This window comes from Salmo salar, chromosome 18 (assembly GCF_965601325.2).
Source record: "Salmo salar chromosome 18, fSalSal1, whole genome shotgun sequence".
Taxonomy (NCBI): domain Eukaryota; kingdom Metazoa; phylum Chordata; class Actinopteri; order Salmoniformes; family Salmonidae; genus Salmo; species Salmo salar.
In genome coordinates this window covers 13,497,634-13,515,350 of record NC_138308.1, presented here as the reverse complement: position 1 = coordinate 13,515,350, position 17,717 = coordinate 13,497,634, and the positions used below count along the sequence as shown (strand labels likewise).

Genomic DNA, 17,717 nt, shown 5'->3' with positions numbered 1-17,717 from the left:
AGGTCCTGAGCCTTGATGGACACGAGAGACAGACTGACTGACTGACTGCCTGACAGACTGAAAGGCTGCCTCACTAACTGATAGAAAGACAGAAAGATGGAGTGACTGACTGCATCACAAAAAAAGTTATAGCCACTACACCCACTGAATACAAACAAAACAGAACAACAATGGAAGATTGTACAGATTGGCATTCGGCATTATCTCCACTGATCACTTCATGTAATACAGTCACATTGATAGTGTTTTGATTCAGAGTCGACTCGACACTACAGGACGTAGGTTATGAAGACCTGTGGGAAACGTATAGACTGCGACGGTTACTTCCTCCTCTGTGGCTATTAAAGCGCTGTGCAGCAAAAATAATGGAGCCTCAAGTATCGAGAATCAAATGAAATGAGGTTCAGGGGTTGGACGATGGATTTTCATTCTGTCGGATCCGCAGCTCCCGTGTCAAAAGTGACGTACTGTGCGATGAGCAACGATTAATGTTAATCTTGTGCCTTTGCCTGTAATTTGAATCACTTCTTTTCATTTGGCTCTCTCGCTCCCCCTTTCTCCTCTCCTCTCTCCCTCTCTATGGGAATTATATTCATTGGTCTGTAATTCAGGGACAACTTGAAGATCTACCTATTTGTTATGTTATAATATCAACCAGAAAGAAAACAATGTTAAGTACAACATGTGATATGTTCAAGCCTAAAAACATTGTAGAATCTCGTTTCATCCTCCAAAGCTCTAAATGCGGAGCTCTAATACCTATTTTTCACTCTAATACCTATTTTTTAACTTAACAATTGCACTGTTGGTTAGGGCCTGTAACTAAGCACTTCCCTGTGAGGTCTACCTACACTTGTTGTATTCGGTGCACGTGACAAATAAACTTTGATTTGATTTGTGAGAGATGGTCACGATTAACAGGTGCCCATGCTGTCTTTCCTTGTATTTCTGCCCTTGCTGAAAGCCCAGTTGTTTTAGCCATTTGTCAGCTGCCACAGTAAGATGCTGCACCTGGCATGGTTGAAAAGGGCACATTCTGCTGCTTTACCATGAACTCTGCCTTCACACACAACACACACAACACACACCGCTCCCAATGAGAAAGAAAACATCAAAGACCATATCTCAGCATAGGGATACAGGGTACTCCATAGAACCAGCCTTCTGCATAATTATCAATGTCTACCATTTAAAATCATTCTGTTGACTTCACTTTGCAATCTCACTTTGATTGGGCATCACAGCGGTACATAGGCTTTCACATTGGCGCTTAAGAGCTCAATCAGTCTGTGGTGTCACTCTAGTCCAGGGATGGGAAACTGGCGGCCCATGGCTTTAGTAGGCCCGCGGACCAATCTAAAACCATTTTAATATTTTTGTTACTTACTGTTGAGTGTTAAAATGTCAATACACAACGTGGAATTTCGAATTTGTTTGTGCATCAGCAGTCACTTAATTGGCCTATGTGAACAAAAATGTTTTAGATTAGTAAATTAGTTTACCAGCCAGCTATCTAAACTTGTAGTAAGCATGGTCCAATTACCGACTGGTATGGGGCCCACTGATCATCAGCTATCATTTCAAATTCAGCAAACATTTGCCTACACCACACAGTATGTGTAGAATTGCATTAAATAAGTTATACAATTGCAAAATCTTCTCTCCGCCCCATGGAACAATCTGTAGATTTGCAGCGAACTTGCTTTAAAACGGCAATATTTTCTCTACACCTCATGGCAAAATGTGTAGAATTGCAGGAAATTACAAGTACATTTTTTCTCTTCTCTGTCACGAGGGGGACCACTAAAATGTTTGGCTCGCAAGGTGGGGGTATGGATGTGGGTACGCAGACCCACGAGCCACTGCAGTCCCTCATGATGAGTTCCGTTTTTTTTGTGGCCCCCACCCCCATCAAAGTTGCCAATCCCTGCTCTAGTCAATCACGCTTTTTTGTCTCCTGGAGAAAATATGCTCCAAGGTGCCCTTTGGGTCTGGACAATCAGAGAAACCACAGGACTTCCTCATTTTCATAAGTACAGCTCAGCTCACATTCACAAAGAACAAAAATCACATAGCTAGGCTACAGTACTTATCTCCACTCTCAGGTAGGGCTGTTGCGGTCATGAAATTTTGCCAGCCGGTGATTGTCAAGCAAATGACTTCCGGTCTCACAGTAATTGACCGTAATCAACATAAACACTTAGGAACTCCTGGCTTCCACGCATAGCCTACAAGCCACTGATGCAGACCTTTGTAACATCTACATTTGAAAAAGTCTAATAAATCCATTTAATATAGGCTACACCATCACAATAAATCCATTATTTATTTTAGACAGGTCTAAACATGAAATTAAGAAAATGTAGACTATTTCAGAAGAACAGAATAGCATACTATGAGTTGTCCTAACTGTATGTTAGGCCCTGATCTGGCTACGCCATATGGCTGTGGGCTACACTAGTTCATTTAGTAGACAGGATTTGCTTAGAATTCTGTGGCATTATTTTATAGTATGAAGAATACAACTGAACATAGGTGAATAAAATATAAATAATATTTTCTCCAAACGATTTGAGGGAGTGCGCACATGCGGCTATTCTGGGTTGAGCGGTTAACAAAGAAACAGGTACTCCTATATGCTTAGTTTAGAGTTATTAATGTAACTTTAGTTGTGATACAAATGTTGGGCTATATGTTTTGATGCAACTCTAATGATGGTTTGAAAAAAGTTGCATGAAAGGCATGAGCTCTGCTTTGTTTTTTGGGCAGTCTGCACACACTTCATCAGTCTCTCATTCCCAATTTGACAAGCACTTGATAATGCCTAAAATTTCCTGGCTACATCCCCTTTGTGTGGTCATAATGCCCCCTAAAAGAAATCCATGCATTTTGTGGCCAGTGGCCGTTGTGCCCTTGGGCTGAATATAATAATTATAATTCCCTTCTCCCGGCTACGTGCTGAAGCACCTCTCACTCACATGGCTCTCCGAAGCACCTCTCACTCAAATGGCTCTCCGTGGTCTTTCTCACAGGCTACAAGTGAAGACAGACACATCGGGGATGCAACTGTGTGCGTCCTTATCCAATTCCGAGGCGCATATTGAAGATATTGGAAGAACTGTCCAAATTTACTTTTCGTCACCCAACTAGATGAGTAGGCCTAACGAACAGCAAAAGCAGTAGCCTCCGTCAATCTACTATCCCCCATAGTACAAAAGTTGACCTATTCTATACGCGATGCGTATATATGTCAGTTACTCTACACCCGTTGTAAAGCGGATTAATGTGCTTCATTTTAAGAAGTTATTTGGCCACTTTAGTTGTGATACAAACTATATCAAAACATATAGGCCTATGGGCTAGGTTACATGAGGTGTGCGACTATGATTTTAAAAAGTTGCAAAAAAAGCATGCTCTGTTTCTTGCCTTATGCTGGACATCATTCACAAGTGATAATATATCATTCACAAGTGATAGGCTACTATTGTCACCCATCACACTATTCTTGATGTAATCTTGTCTTTACGTATACTAAATAATATTGGTGTGGAATTTGTTTTGATTTAGAATGGACCATTATCATGCACCTGTCTTGAAACAAAGGCAGCAGAAAAAAATACATGTCATCTATGGACTTAAATAGTGAATGGAGGACGCTTTTCCAATGGTTCATTTCATGCCAGCCAGGTAGGCTATACTGCTGTTCAAAATACAAGCAATGTGCTTATTATTAGGAAAGTTGAGAAATAAATATAGTAGGCCTAGCCTATAGAAAGCTGATGGGATCCTCCTCTTTTTAATAGAGGCCATCACTCTGTTTTCTCATGCAATTGCATAGCCTATAGAAATGTTGCGCAACATGAGCTCATGGGCTCTCAAGAAGTGTTTGATTCGATTTTTGATTACATTTGCATTGATGTCAGAGGGATTAGAGGGATTATGAGCCGTCCTCCCCTCAGCAGCCTCCTGTGATACAAAGCCACCAGCCATGGAATGACCATCACTTTCAGCCTACAATTCAGGAGACAACGTCAAGGCAGCTGCCAAGAGATTTAGGATAAGGCTCTGTCTATTACACCCTGTCATGATGATGATGATGATGATAAGCATCCTCATGTAGACGATGACAATGTACTGTAAATGTTATTTTCCTACCTATCACATTTCAACAAAATACCTGAGCCGTCTATTCAGATACCTGAGCCCTTTTAGTATGCAAAGCATGAGAAGACAAAAGGCATTATCATAGTCAAACATCCCCCTCCTCCGTAAATTGGGTCATAAAAGAGCATCTGTGAATTCTGTGAGCGGCGTCGCCAGGGCTCTTTTACACACGCTGCCTTATTCATGTGACACAACTCCGACGCAACAAAGCGCAAGTGACAGCGTGGAAGTGAAAGACTCAAAGCCACACTTCTTAGCGCCTCTCCGGTCTTCTTCTGGTCTTTTGGCGGTCTTCCTCTGTCACCTGCATTTTGATATCCCTCCTTCAGGAGCATCCTTCTCTCCTCGATATCCGGGAGCACCTTGCAACCAGCCCTGAGGCGCCACTGACAAGATAAGACTCAGCAATCGTTACCCCATCGATCAGCAGCCTAGGCTCCTCTCTGTTCTTCTCTCTTCTCTTCACTGGCCCTCACACTGCCTGTCAGTCAGGACTCAGGAGGGCTGCCTATCGATGAGCTGGGACTGATACTGACACACTGACAGGTCCTGAGCTTTGATGGACAAGAGAGACAGACTAACTGATTGACTGATTGACAGACTGGCATACTGGCAGACTGGCATACTGGCAGACTGGCATACTGGCAGACTGACAGACTGACAGACGACTGACTAACTGACGACTGACTAACTGACTGACTGACAGACAGACTGGCAAACTGGCTGACTAACTGACTGGCAGACTAACTGATTGACATACAGACAAACTGACTGCTGACAGTCACTATCAAAGTGTATAAAGTTTATAGCAACAATACCCACTGAATACAAAAAAAACAGAACAACAACAATTAATGGTTTTACAGATTGGCATTCGCCATTATCTCCACTGATCACTTCAGAGTCGACTCGACACTACAGGACGTAGGTTATGAAGACCTGTGGGAAACGTATAGACTGTGACGGTTACTTCCTCCTCTGTGGCTATTAAAGCGCTGTGCAGCAAAAATAATGGAGCCTCAAGTATCGAGAATCAAATGAAATGAGGTTCAGGGGTTGGACGATGGATTTTCATTCTGTCGGATCCGCAGCTCCCGTGTCAAAAGTGACGTACTGTGCGATGAGCAACGATTAATGTTAATCTTGTGCCTTTGCCTGTAATTTGAATCACTTCTTTTCATTTGGCTCTCTCGCTCCCCCTTTCTCCTCTCCTCTCTCCCTCTCTATGGGAATTATATTCATTGGTCTGTAATTCAGGGACAACTTGAAGATCTACCTATTTGTTATGTTATAATATCAACCAGAAAGAAAACAATGTTAAGTACAACATGTGATATGTTCAAGCCTAAAAACATTGTAGAATCTCGTTTCATCCTCCAAAGCTCTAAATGCGGAGCTCTAATACCTATTTTTCACTCTAATACCTATTTTTTAACTTAACAATTGCACTGTTGGTTAGGGCCTGTAACTAAGCACTTCCCTGTGAGGTCTACCTACACTTGTTGTATTCGGTGCACGTGACAAATAAACTTTGATTTGATTTGTGAGAGATGGTCACGATTAACAGGTGCCCATGCTGTCTTTCCTTGTATTTCTGCCCTTGCTGAAAGCCCAGTTGTTTTAGCCATTTGTCAGCTGCCACAGTAAGATGCTGCACCTGGCATGGTTGAAAAGGGCACATTCTGCTGCTTTACCATGAACTCTGCCTTCACACCCAACACACACCGCTCCCAATGAGAAAGAAAACATCAAAGACCATATCTCAGCATAGGGATACAGGGTACTCCATAGAACCAGCCTTCTGCATAATTATCAATGCCTACCATTTAAAATCATTCTGTTGACTTCACTTTGCAATCTCACTTTGATTGGGCATCACAGAGGTATACAGGCTTTCAAATTGGCGCTTAAGAGCTCAATCAGCGGTGTCACTCTAGTCAATCACACTTTCTTTGCTCCAGGAGAAAATATGCTCCAAGGTGCCCTTTGGGTCTGGACAATCAGAGAAACCACAGGACTTCCTCATTTTCATAAGTACAGCTCAGCTCCCATTCACAAAGAACAAAAATCACATAGCTAGGCTACAGGGGGTGCGAAGGGGGGGGGGGGGGGGGGGCGCTGTGGGATTATTTAAGATGAAGAGGTAGGGTTTCAAATGTTTTCTGAAGATCGGGAGTGACTCTGCTGTCCTAGCTTCAGGGTGATACTGGTTCCACCATTGGGGGGCCAGGGCAGAGAAGAGCTTTGACTGGGCCAAGAGGGAGGGCCAAGAGACCAAAGGTGGCAGAACAGAGTGCTCTTGGGGTGTAGGGTTTGAGCATAGCCTGAAAGTAGGGGGGGGGCAGTTCCTCTTGCTGTTCCATTGGTAAGCACTATGGTCTTGTAGTGGATGCGAGCTTAGACTAGAAGCCAGTGGAGTGTGCGGAGGACCGGGGTGACATGAGAGAACTTGGGAAGGTTGATCACCAGACAGGCTGCAGCGTTCTGGATAAGTTGCAGGGGTTTGATGGCACAAGCAGGGAGCCATAGTCAAACATCCCCCCTCCTCCGTAAATTGGGTCATAAAAGAGCATCTGTGAATTCTGTGAGAGGCGTCGCCAGGGCTCTTTTATACACGCTGCCTTATTCATGTGACACAACCCCGGCGCAACAAAGCGCAAGTGACAGCGTGGAAGTGAAAGACTCAAAGCCACACTTCTCAGGGCCCCTTCGGTCTCCCCCCAGTCTCCCTCCAGTCTCCCTCCAGTCTCCTTCAGTCTCCCTCCAGTCTCCCTCCAGTCTCCCCCCAGTCTCCCTCCAGTCTCCCCCCAGTCTCCCTCCAGTCTCCCTCCAGTCTCCCTCCAGTCTCCTTCAGTCTCCCTCCAGTCTCCCTCCAGTCTCCCCCCAGTCTCCCCCCAGTCTCCCTCCAGTCTCCCTCCAGTCTCCCTGCAGTCTCCTCCCAGTCTCCCTCCAGTCTCCCTCCAGTCTCCCCCCAGTCTCCCTCCAGTCTCCCTCCAGTCTCCCTGCAGTCTCCCCCCAGTCTCCCTCCAGTCTCCCTCCAGTCTCCCTCCAGTCTCTCCCCAGTCTCCCTCCAGTCTCCCCCCAGTCTCCTCCCAGTCTCCCTTCAGTCTCCCCCAGTCTCCCTCCAGTCTCCCCCCAGTCTCCCCCCAGTCTCCCTCCAGTCTCCCTCCAGTCTCCCTGCAGTCTCCTCCCAGTCTCCCCCCAGTCTCCCCCCAGTCTCCCCCCAGTCTCCCTGCAGTCTCCCCCCAGTCTCCCTCCAGTCTCCCCGCAGTCTCCCCCCAGTCTCCCTCCAGTCTCCCTCCAGTCTCCCCCCAGTCTCCCTCCAGTCTCCCTCCAGTCTCCCTCCAGTCTCCCCCAGTCTCCCTCCAGTCTCCCTCCAGTCTCCCTCCAGTCTCCCTCTGTCAACTGTATTTTGATATCCCTCCTTCAGGAGCGTTTGTCTCTCATCTCCTGCTCTACTCTCCCATCACACCAAGTCTAGTACTTTGATGCGTTTGGCATCAGTATCGGGCATATTGAGACTGTGTGTGTATTGAGAGGACAGGTGTGTGTGTGTGTGTGTGTGTGTGTGTGTGTGTGTGTGTTAGGGCTGCATGATTTGGGCCAGAAAAATCGAATAGTGATTTTCTTTTCTTACCAAATATTGCAGTTGCGATTTCACTTGCGATATAGATCAAAACACTTGGATGAACTGTTGGAATCAGGTAGAATGTTTTCCATTAAGAACCAGTGTAAAGCAGCATCGTTCCTGTTCGGAACAATCTGTTGACCGCATTTGACCTAACAGAACTGTATGCAAACTTCTAGTGAATCTAACAGCAGGGAGGAGGAACTGTGCTGCTTGAGTGGCAGGGGGCGGGGCTTGGTGTGTGTGGGAAGCAGCAGCAAGGAAAGAGAGGGAGAGAGACGACAAACAGAGTAAACTATAAAAATTGACTTTACACACGCGGCTGAGCGGCGTTTCAAAATAAAGCGAAATCCCTTGCCATATGGACATTGCACATGTTAATATTGCCCGATTGTGTGTGTGTGTGTGTCTTTGTGTGTGTGTGTGTCCTTGCGCGTGCGTGTCCTTGCGCGTGCGTCTGTTTCGAGAGGAAGACAAAAAGGGCAGAATTAGAATCCCATTTCCCATCTTGTCAGGCGAAATCGGTGCGAGTGACTGGCAGTGTGAGAGAGGGAATTTGTGTGGAGGTTATCAGCGGTGGCAGGTGAGTGCGCTTCAGACAGGAATATTGTCCCTAACCCCCCCCCCCCACGTCCCTCTTCCAGTGTTTAACCGTATCCGTCAGGCCGTTGAGTGATCCACACGGCAGCTGCAGCTCCCTCAGGACCACGATGGGCAGAAACAACACAGGCCCACAGCAGGTGCGCTGGGGTCAAACACAAATGTACGCGTGTCCACTGTCCATGGATTTCTAAAGCAAGTGAGTCTCCCACAATCTCGGCCCAACAGCGCGATTTCCACCATGGGATTTGGATGGGTGGACACTGGAACGGGTGGAAGGAATGGTTCAAATCATTGGAGTAAAAATGGTGGATCCAAATCCCATCCATAGTATTGATCAGAGAGGGAGAGCAGCCTAACTGCAGCAGCCAGCCGGAGACGCCAACAGGACAGAGACAGATTGACTTAGTGGACCCTGCAGCCCCGAATCAACCCACCCCACCTCCACTCCCCACTCCCCCGAGAGAGAGAGAGAGAGAGAGCGAGAGCGAGAGCGAGAGCGAGAGAGAGAGAGAGAGAGAGGTGGAGCAGGAAAGTAAGAAAATCCATTGAAGCTAATGGAATGTCTAATATCTGCTTTTAAAGGACTCGCCCTATTTACCCAATCTGGACAGTGGAGATGAAGTGTGTTTTCCATCAGCTACAATAAAAACGAAGGAGCTGAACATAATTAGGGCCATTTAAGACTGGGAGCACGATGGACCAATCGCCAGACACTCACACTGATCTTATTATCTTATGAAGATAAACGAGCTAGCCGCTGTAATAGGCAAATTAATTATTGTGTGGCTTCTAAATCGCACTCTCCTCTAATTCCCTTTCGCAGGATGTCTTTTGTTTTCATTATTATGGAGGACAAGAGGCTGAGCGTGGAAGAAGAAAGGCCAGATAGCTCCTTCAGGAGAGGGTGTGTGCGTGGGTACTGGACGTAGTGCGCGTTCTTGTGAGTGATTATTGACCTTACCATAATTGACCTATATAAATATATTCACATATATTTTAAAGTAAGTTTGAACATGAAAACCCGGGAGACCAGGGCCTTGAAAATAGTACGAGACATTCCTTTTGGCTCGTAGCAACAGTAATCCGAAAACGGCATCTCTCTTCTTCCTATCTGGAATCATATATAATCCCACTTTTCATTTCCAGCGTAAATGATTTCCCTTCCCATAGATTTAGTAGACTGACATTGGTATTGCGTCATCGGTTTGATCTGTGTGTGGTGAATGAACAGAATGAGGTGAGCCTTATCCCGGCCCCAGCCCCTCCTGGGTGATGATGCTGTGTGTTGTCGGAGCGGTCCTAATGTCCTAATGAACCCTAATTAACCTTCATTAGCTAAGCAGTGATCCACAACGCCTGTGTTGCTGTGTTGCTGGCACCTTCCTCTCTCCCCTGCGTCTCCCCTGCGTCTAGGCGCTGTTTATAATCATCGCATTAATGAGGGGGCTAATTTATATGCCATAGCTCACCTAATCACAGGCACAGACAGCCCTCCCTCCTCTCCTTCTCTCTCGCACCCCGTCACTCAATCTTCTTTGCACCTCAAGTGGACCTCCAGCTGTAGGGATGGGAGGGAGGGAGGGAGGGAGGGGAGGGAGGGAGGGAGGGCTGCCCTCCTAAAACCAAAGTCACTCACCTCTCTCTCTCTCTCTCTCTCTCTCTCTCTCTCTCTCTCTCTCTCTCCCTCTCTCCCTCTCCCTCTCCCTCTCTCTCTCTCTCTCTCTCTCTCTCTCTCTCTCTCTCTCTCTCTCTCTCTCTCTCTCTCTCTCTCTCTCTCTCTCTCTCTCTCTCTCTCTCTCTCTCTCTCTCTCTCTCTCTCTCTCTCTCAAACACAAACACCTATGGAAGGACGTGCACCAAACACACACGCGTCCCTGCTCTCCTTCCTTCCTTCCTTCCCTCCCCTCCCTCCCTCCCTCCCTCCCTCCCTCCCTCCCTCCCTCCCTCCCTCCCTCCCTCCCTCCCTCCCTCCCTCCTTGACGTTTGTGAAGGATGGCCAAGGCCAAATGAGAAGACCGAGGGAGAATCAATCCAGCCGCACATGCTCCTAATTAATTAATAATCAGTTGTGGTCTCTCTCGCTCATCTCCACTGTGGACAAGCATGACCCAGAAAAGGACACGCAGCAGCCAAATGATGGATGACGACAGCTCATTCACATTGCCTGCCCCCCCCCTCCCTCCACCCTCCAACTCATACTGTTGTATTCACCACAACCCTCAGAAATAGACTAGAATACCATCCATGGACCACTATCTAGCACGCACGCACACGCACACACACACACACACACACACACACACACACACCCACACACAAACTGAAATACCCGAATGAATGACAATACAACAATAAATCCCTTCTGGATTTCTGTATCTCACTGCCTAATAACATTGTTCTGCAAATTGGAACGGGTGTGGGCTGCCAAGCCGGTGGCAGCAGCGCTGCGAGGAGTTTGAAGGGGCAAATTCATTTCCGTGCCGCTGCTCTCCTGTCTCAGACACGAGGTTGTTTTCTCTCTTTATCAAACAGACCAGGCCAAGACTCCCCTGCCCCGATTCCCCCACCTCATCTCACTCACACATTCATCATCACCTCACACGTACGCGCGCACACACACACACACCCGCCCGCCTGCACATACACACACTTCTTTGCAACCCACTGCCCTCTCACTTCTCATACCAACATCTCTCCCACCCTCTCCTTCCTTCGCGACACATCCCCCTTACTGTAGCTCCCTGCTTTAACCCCCCCCCCCCACCTTCACTCCCTCTACTCCATGAAGCCACCCAGCACCTCTCTCAACACCTCGTCACTTCTCCCTTCACACCATGCCAACCCTCTACCCGCCCCGCCCCGCCATCACCAATCTACCCCTTTCGTCCTTCTCAATACCCCCCATCTCATCCTCTCCAGGGTAGCACCCTATGCCTGCCTTTAATCATTACCCTCCAAGTGGAGGTAACTGGCATCCCTCAGTAAGTATGCCCAGCATGCACACACACACACACACACACACACACACACACACACACACACACACCATCGCTCCCTCCTCCCACCTGCCATGCCACCCGGTTCTATAATTTAAGTGCTTCGGAAGCAGCTCCATGAACACACCTGCTTTCAGAGCTGACAGTTTGAAGTTAATGCTTTCCTACATTAGGGTCCTATGCAATTAGCCATTTCTTACTGTCTCCAGGTGAGAGATGCTACCGAGGATCACTTAGCTATTTGATTTGGAATTTTAGGACCCCTTAAGGTAAAATCAAATCAGATAAATAAATAAATATAGACGTTTTTGTGAGATGACCGATTTTTGGGATTGCCTCATGGTCTGACAAACACCGCTCTAGCTCTACCAACTTTCACCGCAGATTAAGGGTGACATCGGCGGATGTGGTGGATTACAGATATCTCTAGCTTAAACTGGCAGATTTTGATGGGGATGTTTGGATTATGCGTGGACATCGACTCTAAGGGGTTAACTACTCTAACCTGTGGAAAACACGTCACTATCAGCCATGATAATTGTATGCAAAACCACACACACACACACACACACACACACACACACACACACACACACACACACACACACACACACACACACACACACACTCTCTCTCTCTCTCTCTCTCTCTCTCTCTCTCAGGGCTCCAGCACTCTCAGGTGGGGGCTACTTGAAGTCCTGGCATTTCATCTCCCAGTGTTCCTAATGAAGCCATCCTCAGTAATAATGATCTCCTCTGTCCTTCAGAGCAGCAAGGACAGCCAGCATCGACACTCAGTCACTCTTCTGCTGCTGCTGGCCTTTCCTGGAGATTAGTAGAGAAGACAAACACACGCGGACGGACATAGAAACTAAAAGACCCATAAACGTAGCTCACACCATCTACAGCCAACACAGACTGACAGACTGCAGAGACAGTACCCCTAAAGGAATGTCACCAAAGCTAAATCAATTCATACGTCAACTACATTTACCACAATATCCATATTCACAATTTGTTACAAATTCATAACATGCACCATGGAAATGGCTCTTCTGGGGGAAGGAATCCAATATTTCCAGGTACACTGGTCAATAGGAAAGGGTCTGACTCAACCTCCCTGGGGAAATATGGTGGCATAAACAACCTTTTTATAGCCTTAAAGCTTCAGCAGAAATACAGCGGACTAATCTGGACTGGAGCGCTGTGTTTAAACCTCCAAGGACTCACCTCCACTAATGCTGCCCGCGCAAGAACCCGCCACTCAGAGAAACACGTTCATTGGGATCAATCAGCTCGGAGCTCGACTCGCTCCCCCTGAGCCAGGAGGGTTAGGCGAGCAGGATCCGAGGGCGATTGCTTAAAAGATTTGTTAACTGCCAGGCGGGTTCAGGTGCGAGCTAGAATCAACATACGGTTGAGGGGAGTCCAATGTGAGGACTTCTACAGATTATTTGAGGTACATACTGCATCTTCTGCCTATTACCCACTATCTAATGTATTTCTGTGTTTTTTTTTATATGATATAATATGTTTACATGACTAATAATACCGAGGTAAAGAAACAGCACAGCAGTTCAGAAATGGTACCGGACCGTAAACGACAGAATTGTCTGTTTTCAGAATCTTTCAACAATGTAGTGGTGATTGTACAGTACTGGTATGATTCTCATGAATAGAATTCACTGAGGGACATTATTCAAAACCAGGTCAAAAAAATATAGGGAAGGTGAGACTATTCTGCACAGGACAATCAGTCCAATAACGTTAGCTATCCCTCAGGGTTACATGCCCAGTCAGAATCCCACACCACCCACCTCCTAACCTAATCAATAACTGGGACATGGGCCCATCTTCTAACGCAGAGGAAACTAGATTACCTGGATTTGTAAAAACCTGGTAATCCAATAAGTTTATACTGAATAGAGCTGCGCCCAGTTGACCAGAAATGATATGATTCAGATGAATCTAGGGAAGTGCCTTGACGCAAACATACATTTTTCATTGGAAACTTGGTGGTGGTCCTTCAGGTGCGCGCGTGTGTGTGGGGAGATGACCTGTGTGCACGCGTGCGTGCATAATCGCACGACAGGTTGTACTCACATCGGGGTACTCTTTCACAGGGACAAAGAGCTTCTCCTGGAGCTGCACGATGGGGCCCACTGCGTCAGGGAGCTCGCTGCTCCGCTTCTCTGTGCTGCCGTTTAGCGTGTCGTTGTACATGTCCTTGCGCACCCGGCTGATCTCTGGAGGACAGGAGGAGAAACAAACACTGTCAGTCGGATGACCGTCAGAACAACACAGAAACTACAATAAACTGCGAGACAGTAAGGATAGCAGTCATACCATAACAAATAAAGATTAACCTGGATTCATAGACCCGCTCATACCACCACATAATCTGCGACAATGAGGAAATATACGGTAAATCCTATATAGTAGCTGAAGAATCAGGACATCCGTATGACAGGTAGAGACAAACACCTGTCTCCTTCAGCTACCTCCAACTGGTCTACAGATGTAAGTCCTAACCACACCTGTCTCCTTCAGCTACCTCCAACTGGTCTACAGATGTAAGACCTAACCACACCTGTCTCCTTTAGCTACCTCCAACTGGTCTACAGATGTAAGACCTAACCACACCTGTCTCCTTCAGCTACCTCCAACTGGTCTACAGATGTAAGACCTAACCACACCTGTCTCCTTCAGCTACCTCCAACTGGTCTACAGATGTAAGACCTAACCACACCTGTCTCCTTTAGCTACCTCCAACTGGTCTACAGATGTAAGACCTAACCACACCTGTCTCCTTCAGCTACCTCCAACTGGTCTACAGATGTAAGACCTAACCACACCTGTCTCCTTTAGCTACCTCCAACTGGTCTACAGATGTAAGACCTAACCACACCTGTCTCCTTCAGCTACCTCCAACTGGTCTACAGATGTAAGACCTAACCACACCTGTCTCCTTTAGCTACCTCCAACTGGTCTACAGATGTAAGACCTAACCACACCTGTCTCCTTCAGCTACCTCCAACTGGTCTACAGATGTAAGACCTAACCACACCTGTCTCCTTCAGCTACCTCCAACTGGTCTACAGATGTAAGACCTAACCACACCTGACTCCTTTAGCTACCTCCAACTGGTCTACAGATGTAAGACCTAACCACACCTGCTCTCACTTACACAACTCTGGTACATTACGTAGAGGAAACCATGGGCATACACGCATAAGAAAACACATCGGTGCTTGTCTGCCTGAGATAATGTACTGCTGCAGGAAGAGCTGGCCACAAACACATTTAAAATGCAGGCATGAATGTAACATCTCTGGGTGGCTTTTGTCTCTTTCATAGTACGAGATGACTTTGATTCTGAAGGGATTGCTGAGTATTCCTTTCCACCGTCATCCATCGACAATGAGTGTGGAAACGTTAAAGAAAAGTATGAAAACAACAAGGAAACAATGCATACCTATTCATGAAAGCGGTCAACTGTCAAGCCTGCCAGCTGTGCGCCTATTACTGATAATGCAAATGTACGTAAACAATCTCACACAGACAGACACACATTCAGACATGAGCCAAACATGACATGTACACACATACTTGATAAAGATAACTTAATCCTTCACATTAATTCAGCCAACACACACACACACACACACACACACACACACACACACACACACACACACACACACACACACACACACACACACACACACACACACACACACACACACACACACACACACACACACACACATTGGGTGGCTATGGTATGCCAACAACAGCTATAGGCATGAAAATAACAGATGTACAGACATTTGAGAAGCTTAATTCAAAGGCTACAGAGCGACAGACAACTCAGACTGGGGAGTCATGTAACCTCAGGCATAACCTCAATAAACAAGTCGAACCGCTGGGCCTGTGGGCCTCCTCTCAAACTCTCTCAGCGGCAGGGAAAAAAAGACGCCAGTAAGTCAATAGTGTAGTATTGATGACCGAGAGGAGTGAGAGAGAAAGGGAAAGATGAGCAGAGACAAATAAACAGACAGACAGATAGAGGGAGGGAGGGAAGGAGAGAGAAAATGAGACAGATTAAATGAAAGAGAGGGAGAACGTGAGGCACGCCTGCCTTGAACAAACCCGTGGAGACTATATGTCATTCACATGGCCTGTGCGCACCGCAGAGGAGAAGCAGGGAGATGGAGGACCGGTAATCATGGTAAATTACTTTTAGAGACATTCGGTCCTTTTAACGAAAGGGGGGGGGGGGGGGGGGGGGGGTTCTAACTCTCCGTTCCGTAGTTAAACCAGCGGATGTTACCCCCCGAGGAGAGAAAGGAGGGAAGAAGTGGGGAGGAACGAGAGAGAGAAAGCGAGCGAGTGAGAGAGAGAGAGAAGGAAAGGAAGGGGGAGAGAAAGAAGGAAAGGGAGAGCGAGAGGCAAAAGAGATAAGAGAGAAAGAAGGCGATGGAGAGAGAGAGAGAGAGAGAGAGAGAGAGATAGAAAGAGTGAGAGAGATATATGGAGAAAGAGAGCGCTCTAAAAGGTGGGGAGGACAATTAAAACCATCACCCCTGTGAATATTTCATCAAATACATGAACTATCCTCGTCCCAAGCTGCCCCGGCACACATGGGCTAATTGTATTACGGGGGGGGGGGGGATGAATCCTGATATAATATTCTCTGGGGCAAACCAAGAAGGATGGAGAGATGTAATTAAAATGGAGATGGCTTCCCGACATACTGCCATGCATTCATCATATACATAAAGTACACTGATACGCCCACCACATCCATGACTTTATTGGTTTCTTCACACGCGGGGAGGGTCCACCGAGACCTGCAAACACACACACACAACCAATGTGACACACACACAGAGAGAGAGGTACAAACGCCTCCTCCGGTAACCTCGGCCTCGACCAGCGTGGAAGTATGGTCATTATACAGACGTCCGTCATCATCACATTGATCCTGTATGTCGGGGAGCCCAGTGTGATGGCAGGGTGAGGTTGCAGCTGGTGGATGGCTTTATGGGCCTATTGTAATGGTAGGTGATTTACAGCCCCCCTGTGGGATGGTCAAGGCTGGCACTGTGGGAAAAAAAAACATCCCTCAGAGAAAAACTTCCTTCAAGAGGAGCCCGAGGAGTAAAATAAACAAGACGAACTGTTAGCCACTCTGGATAAGGGATAAGAGCATCTGCTGAATTACTCAAATGTAAATGTGAGGAGGAAAAAAAAAAAAAATGCACTGAAACCCTTCTCTGCTCTACACCATCCCAGACAAAGCACTGGCTCTAGTGGTATCGACAAGCTGGCACATGCTACCGCTGCCAAATAATGGAAGCATCTGTATTTCAGATCCCATGAATGCAGATGGAATGGCTCCAGTTGCTATTGTTGCAATAATCTCCAGTAGCACAGCATCTTCATTTTGTAATGTGTGGGAGTAACAGTAACAGCTAAGGTACATAGAAGAAAGAAAGCTCATTTAGATGTGCTGTGGTGTACGGGCTATTGTCGAAACACGAGGTACATAGGGAAAGGAAACCCGCCTTGAGAGCATCGCAACGAAAATCAAATCCAAGGGGATTTGGGACCGAGCCTGAGGGAATTCCAACCTGAATTATCTTAGTAAATCATCCAGCGTCGTTATGCACATAGCTCTGTCCTACATGTGAAATGTCTGCTACGTACATAAATAACGATCGTGTTTTTCTCCCAAGCGTCTGGCATGCCACTTCTGCCTTTAAAACACATGAGATATGTGAAGGGATTAGGGCTGAAACATGCAGAGGCGATATACTGAGGCCCTTTGTCGGGCGTGACAGCAGCCAATTCAGCGTTCATTTTCCCCCTCCCCGGGATGCCATACATTTCAGTTATCACTCTGAAGTCGTGAACACTGCTGCTGTTTCAAGCTCTCCGATGAAATAGACAACCCCAGCTAATGCAAGGGGAAGGGGAAGTGGCAGGGATAAACTACTGCCAAGTTAATTTAATGCATGATTTCAGGGAAACGGTGTGATCTTATAAAAATCACGCTGGGTAATTTAATGAAATTGTCAGATTAATATTTGATCGTGTGCAGATGTTTATTGATGCTGGGAATTAGAAACAGGACTCCCGCGGGTCTCGCAGGTCCCGCGGGATTCTGGTCGGTATGGGAGTCAAGTTCTAGAGTCAAGTTCAGGACGGGACAGGATCAACAGTCCACAGGAACAGTTATAAACAGAGTTTTTTTGGGGGGGGGGTGGAAATATGTCATGTGAGGAGCATTTCATAAAAAAAACAACGACTGTGTCGGCTAG

The 17,717-nt window shown here is 46.8% G+C and overlaps 1 protein-coding gene across 4 annotated transcripts in view; it reads right to left on the bottom strand.

Annotated features, from left to right (window-relative positions):
- The window catches only part of qkib (QKI, KH domain containing, RNA binding b), a 92,002-nt gene that overhangs the window by 51,107 nt on the left and 23,178 nt on the right, over nucleotides 1-17,717 (bottom strand). For all 4 annotated transcript variants that reach the window (XR_006760324.2, XM_014154100.3, XM_014154097.3 and 1 more), the window contains exon 2: nucleotides 13,495-13,637. Coding sequence is in view for 3 of the 4 variants with exons in the window: in XM_014154100.3 (XP_014009575.1) it covers nucleotides 13,495-13,637 (143 nt within the window). In the remaining variant the exon portion in view is untranslated. The remainder of the gene's footprint in view (nucleotides 1-13,494; nucleotides 13,638-17,717) is intronic.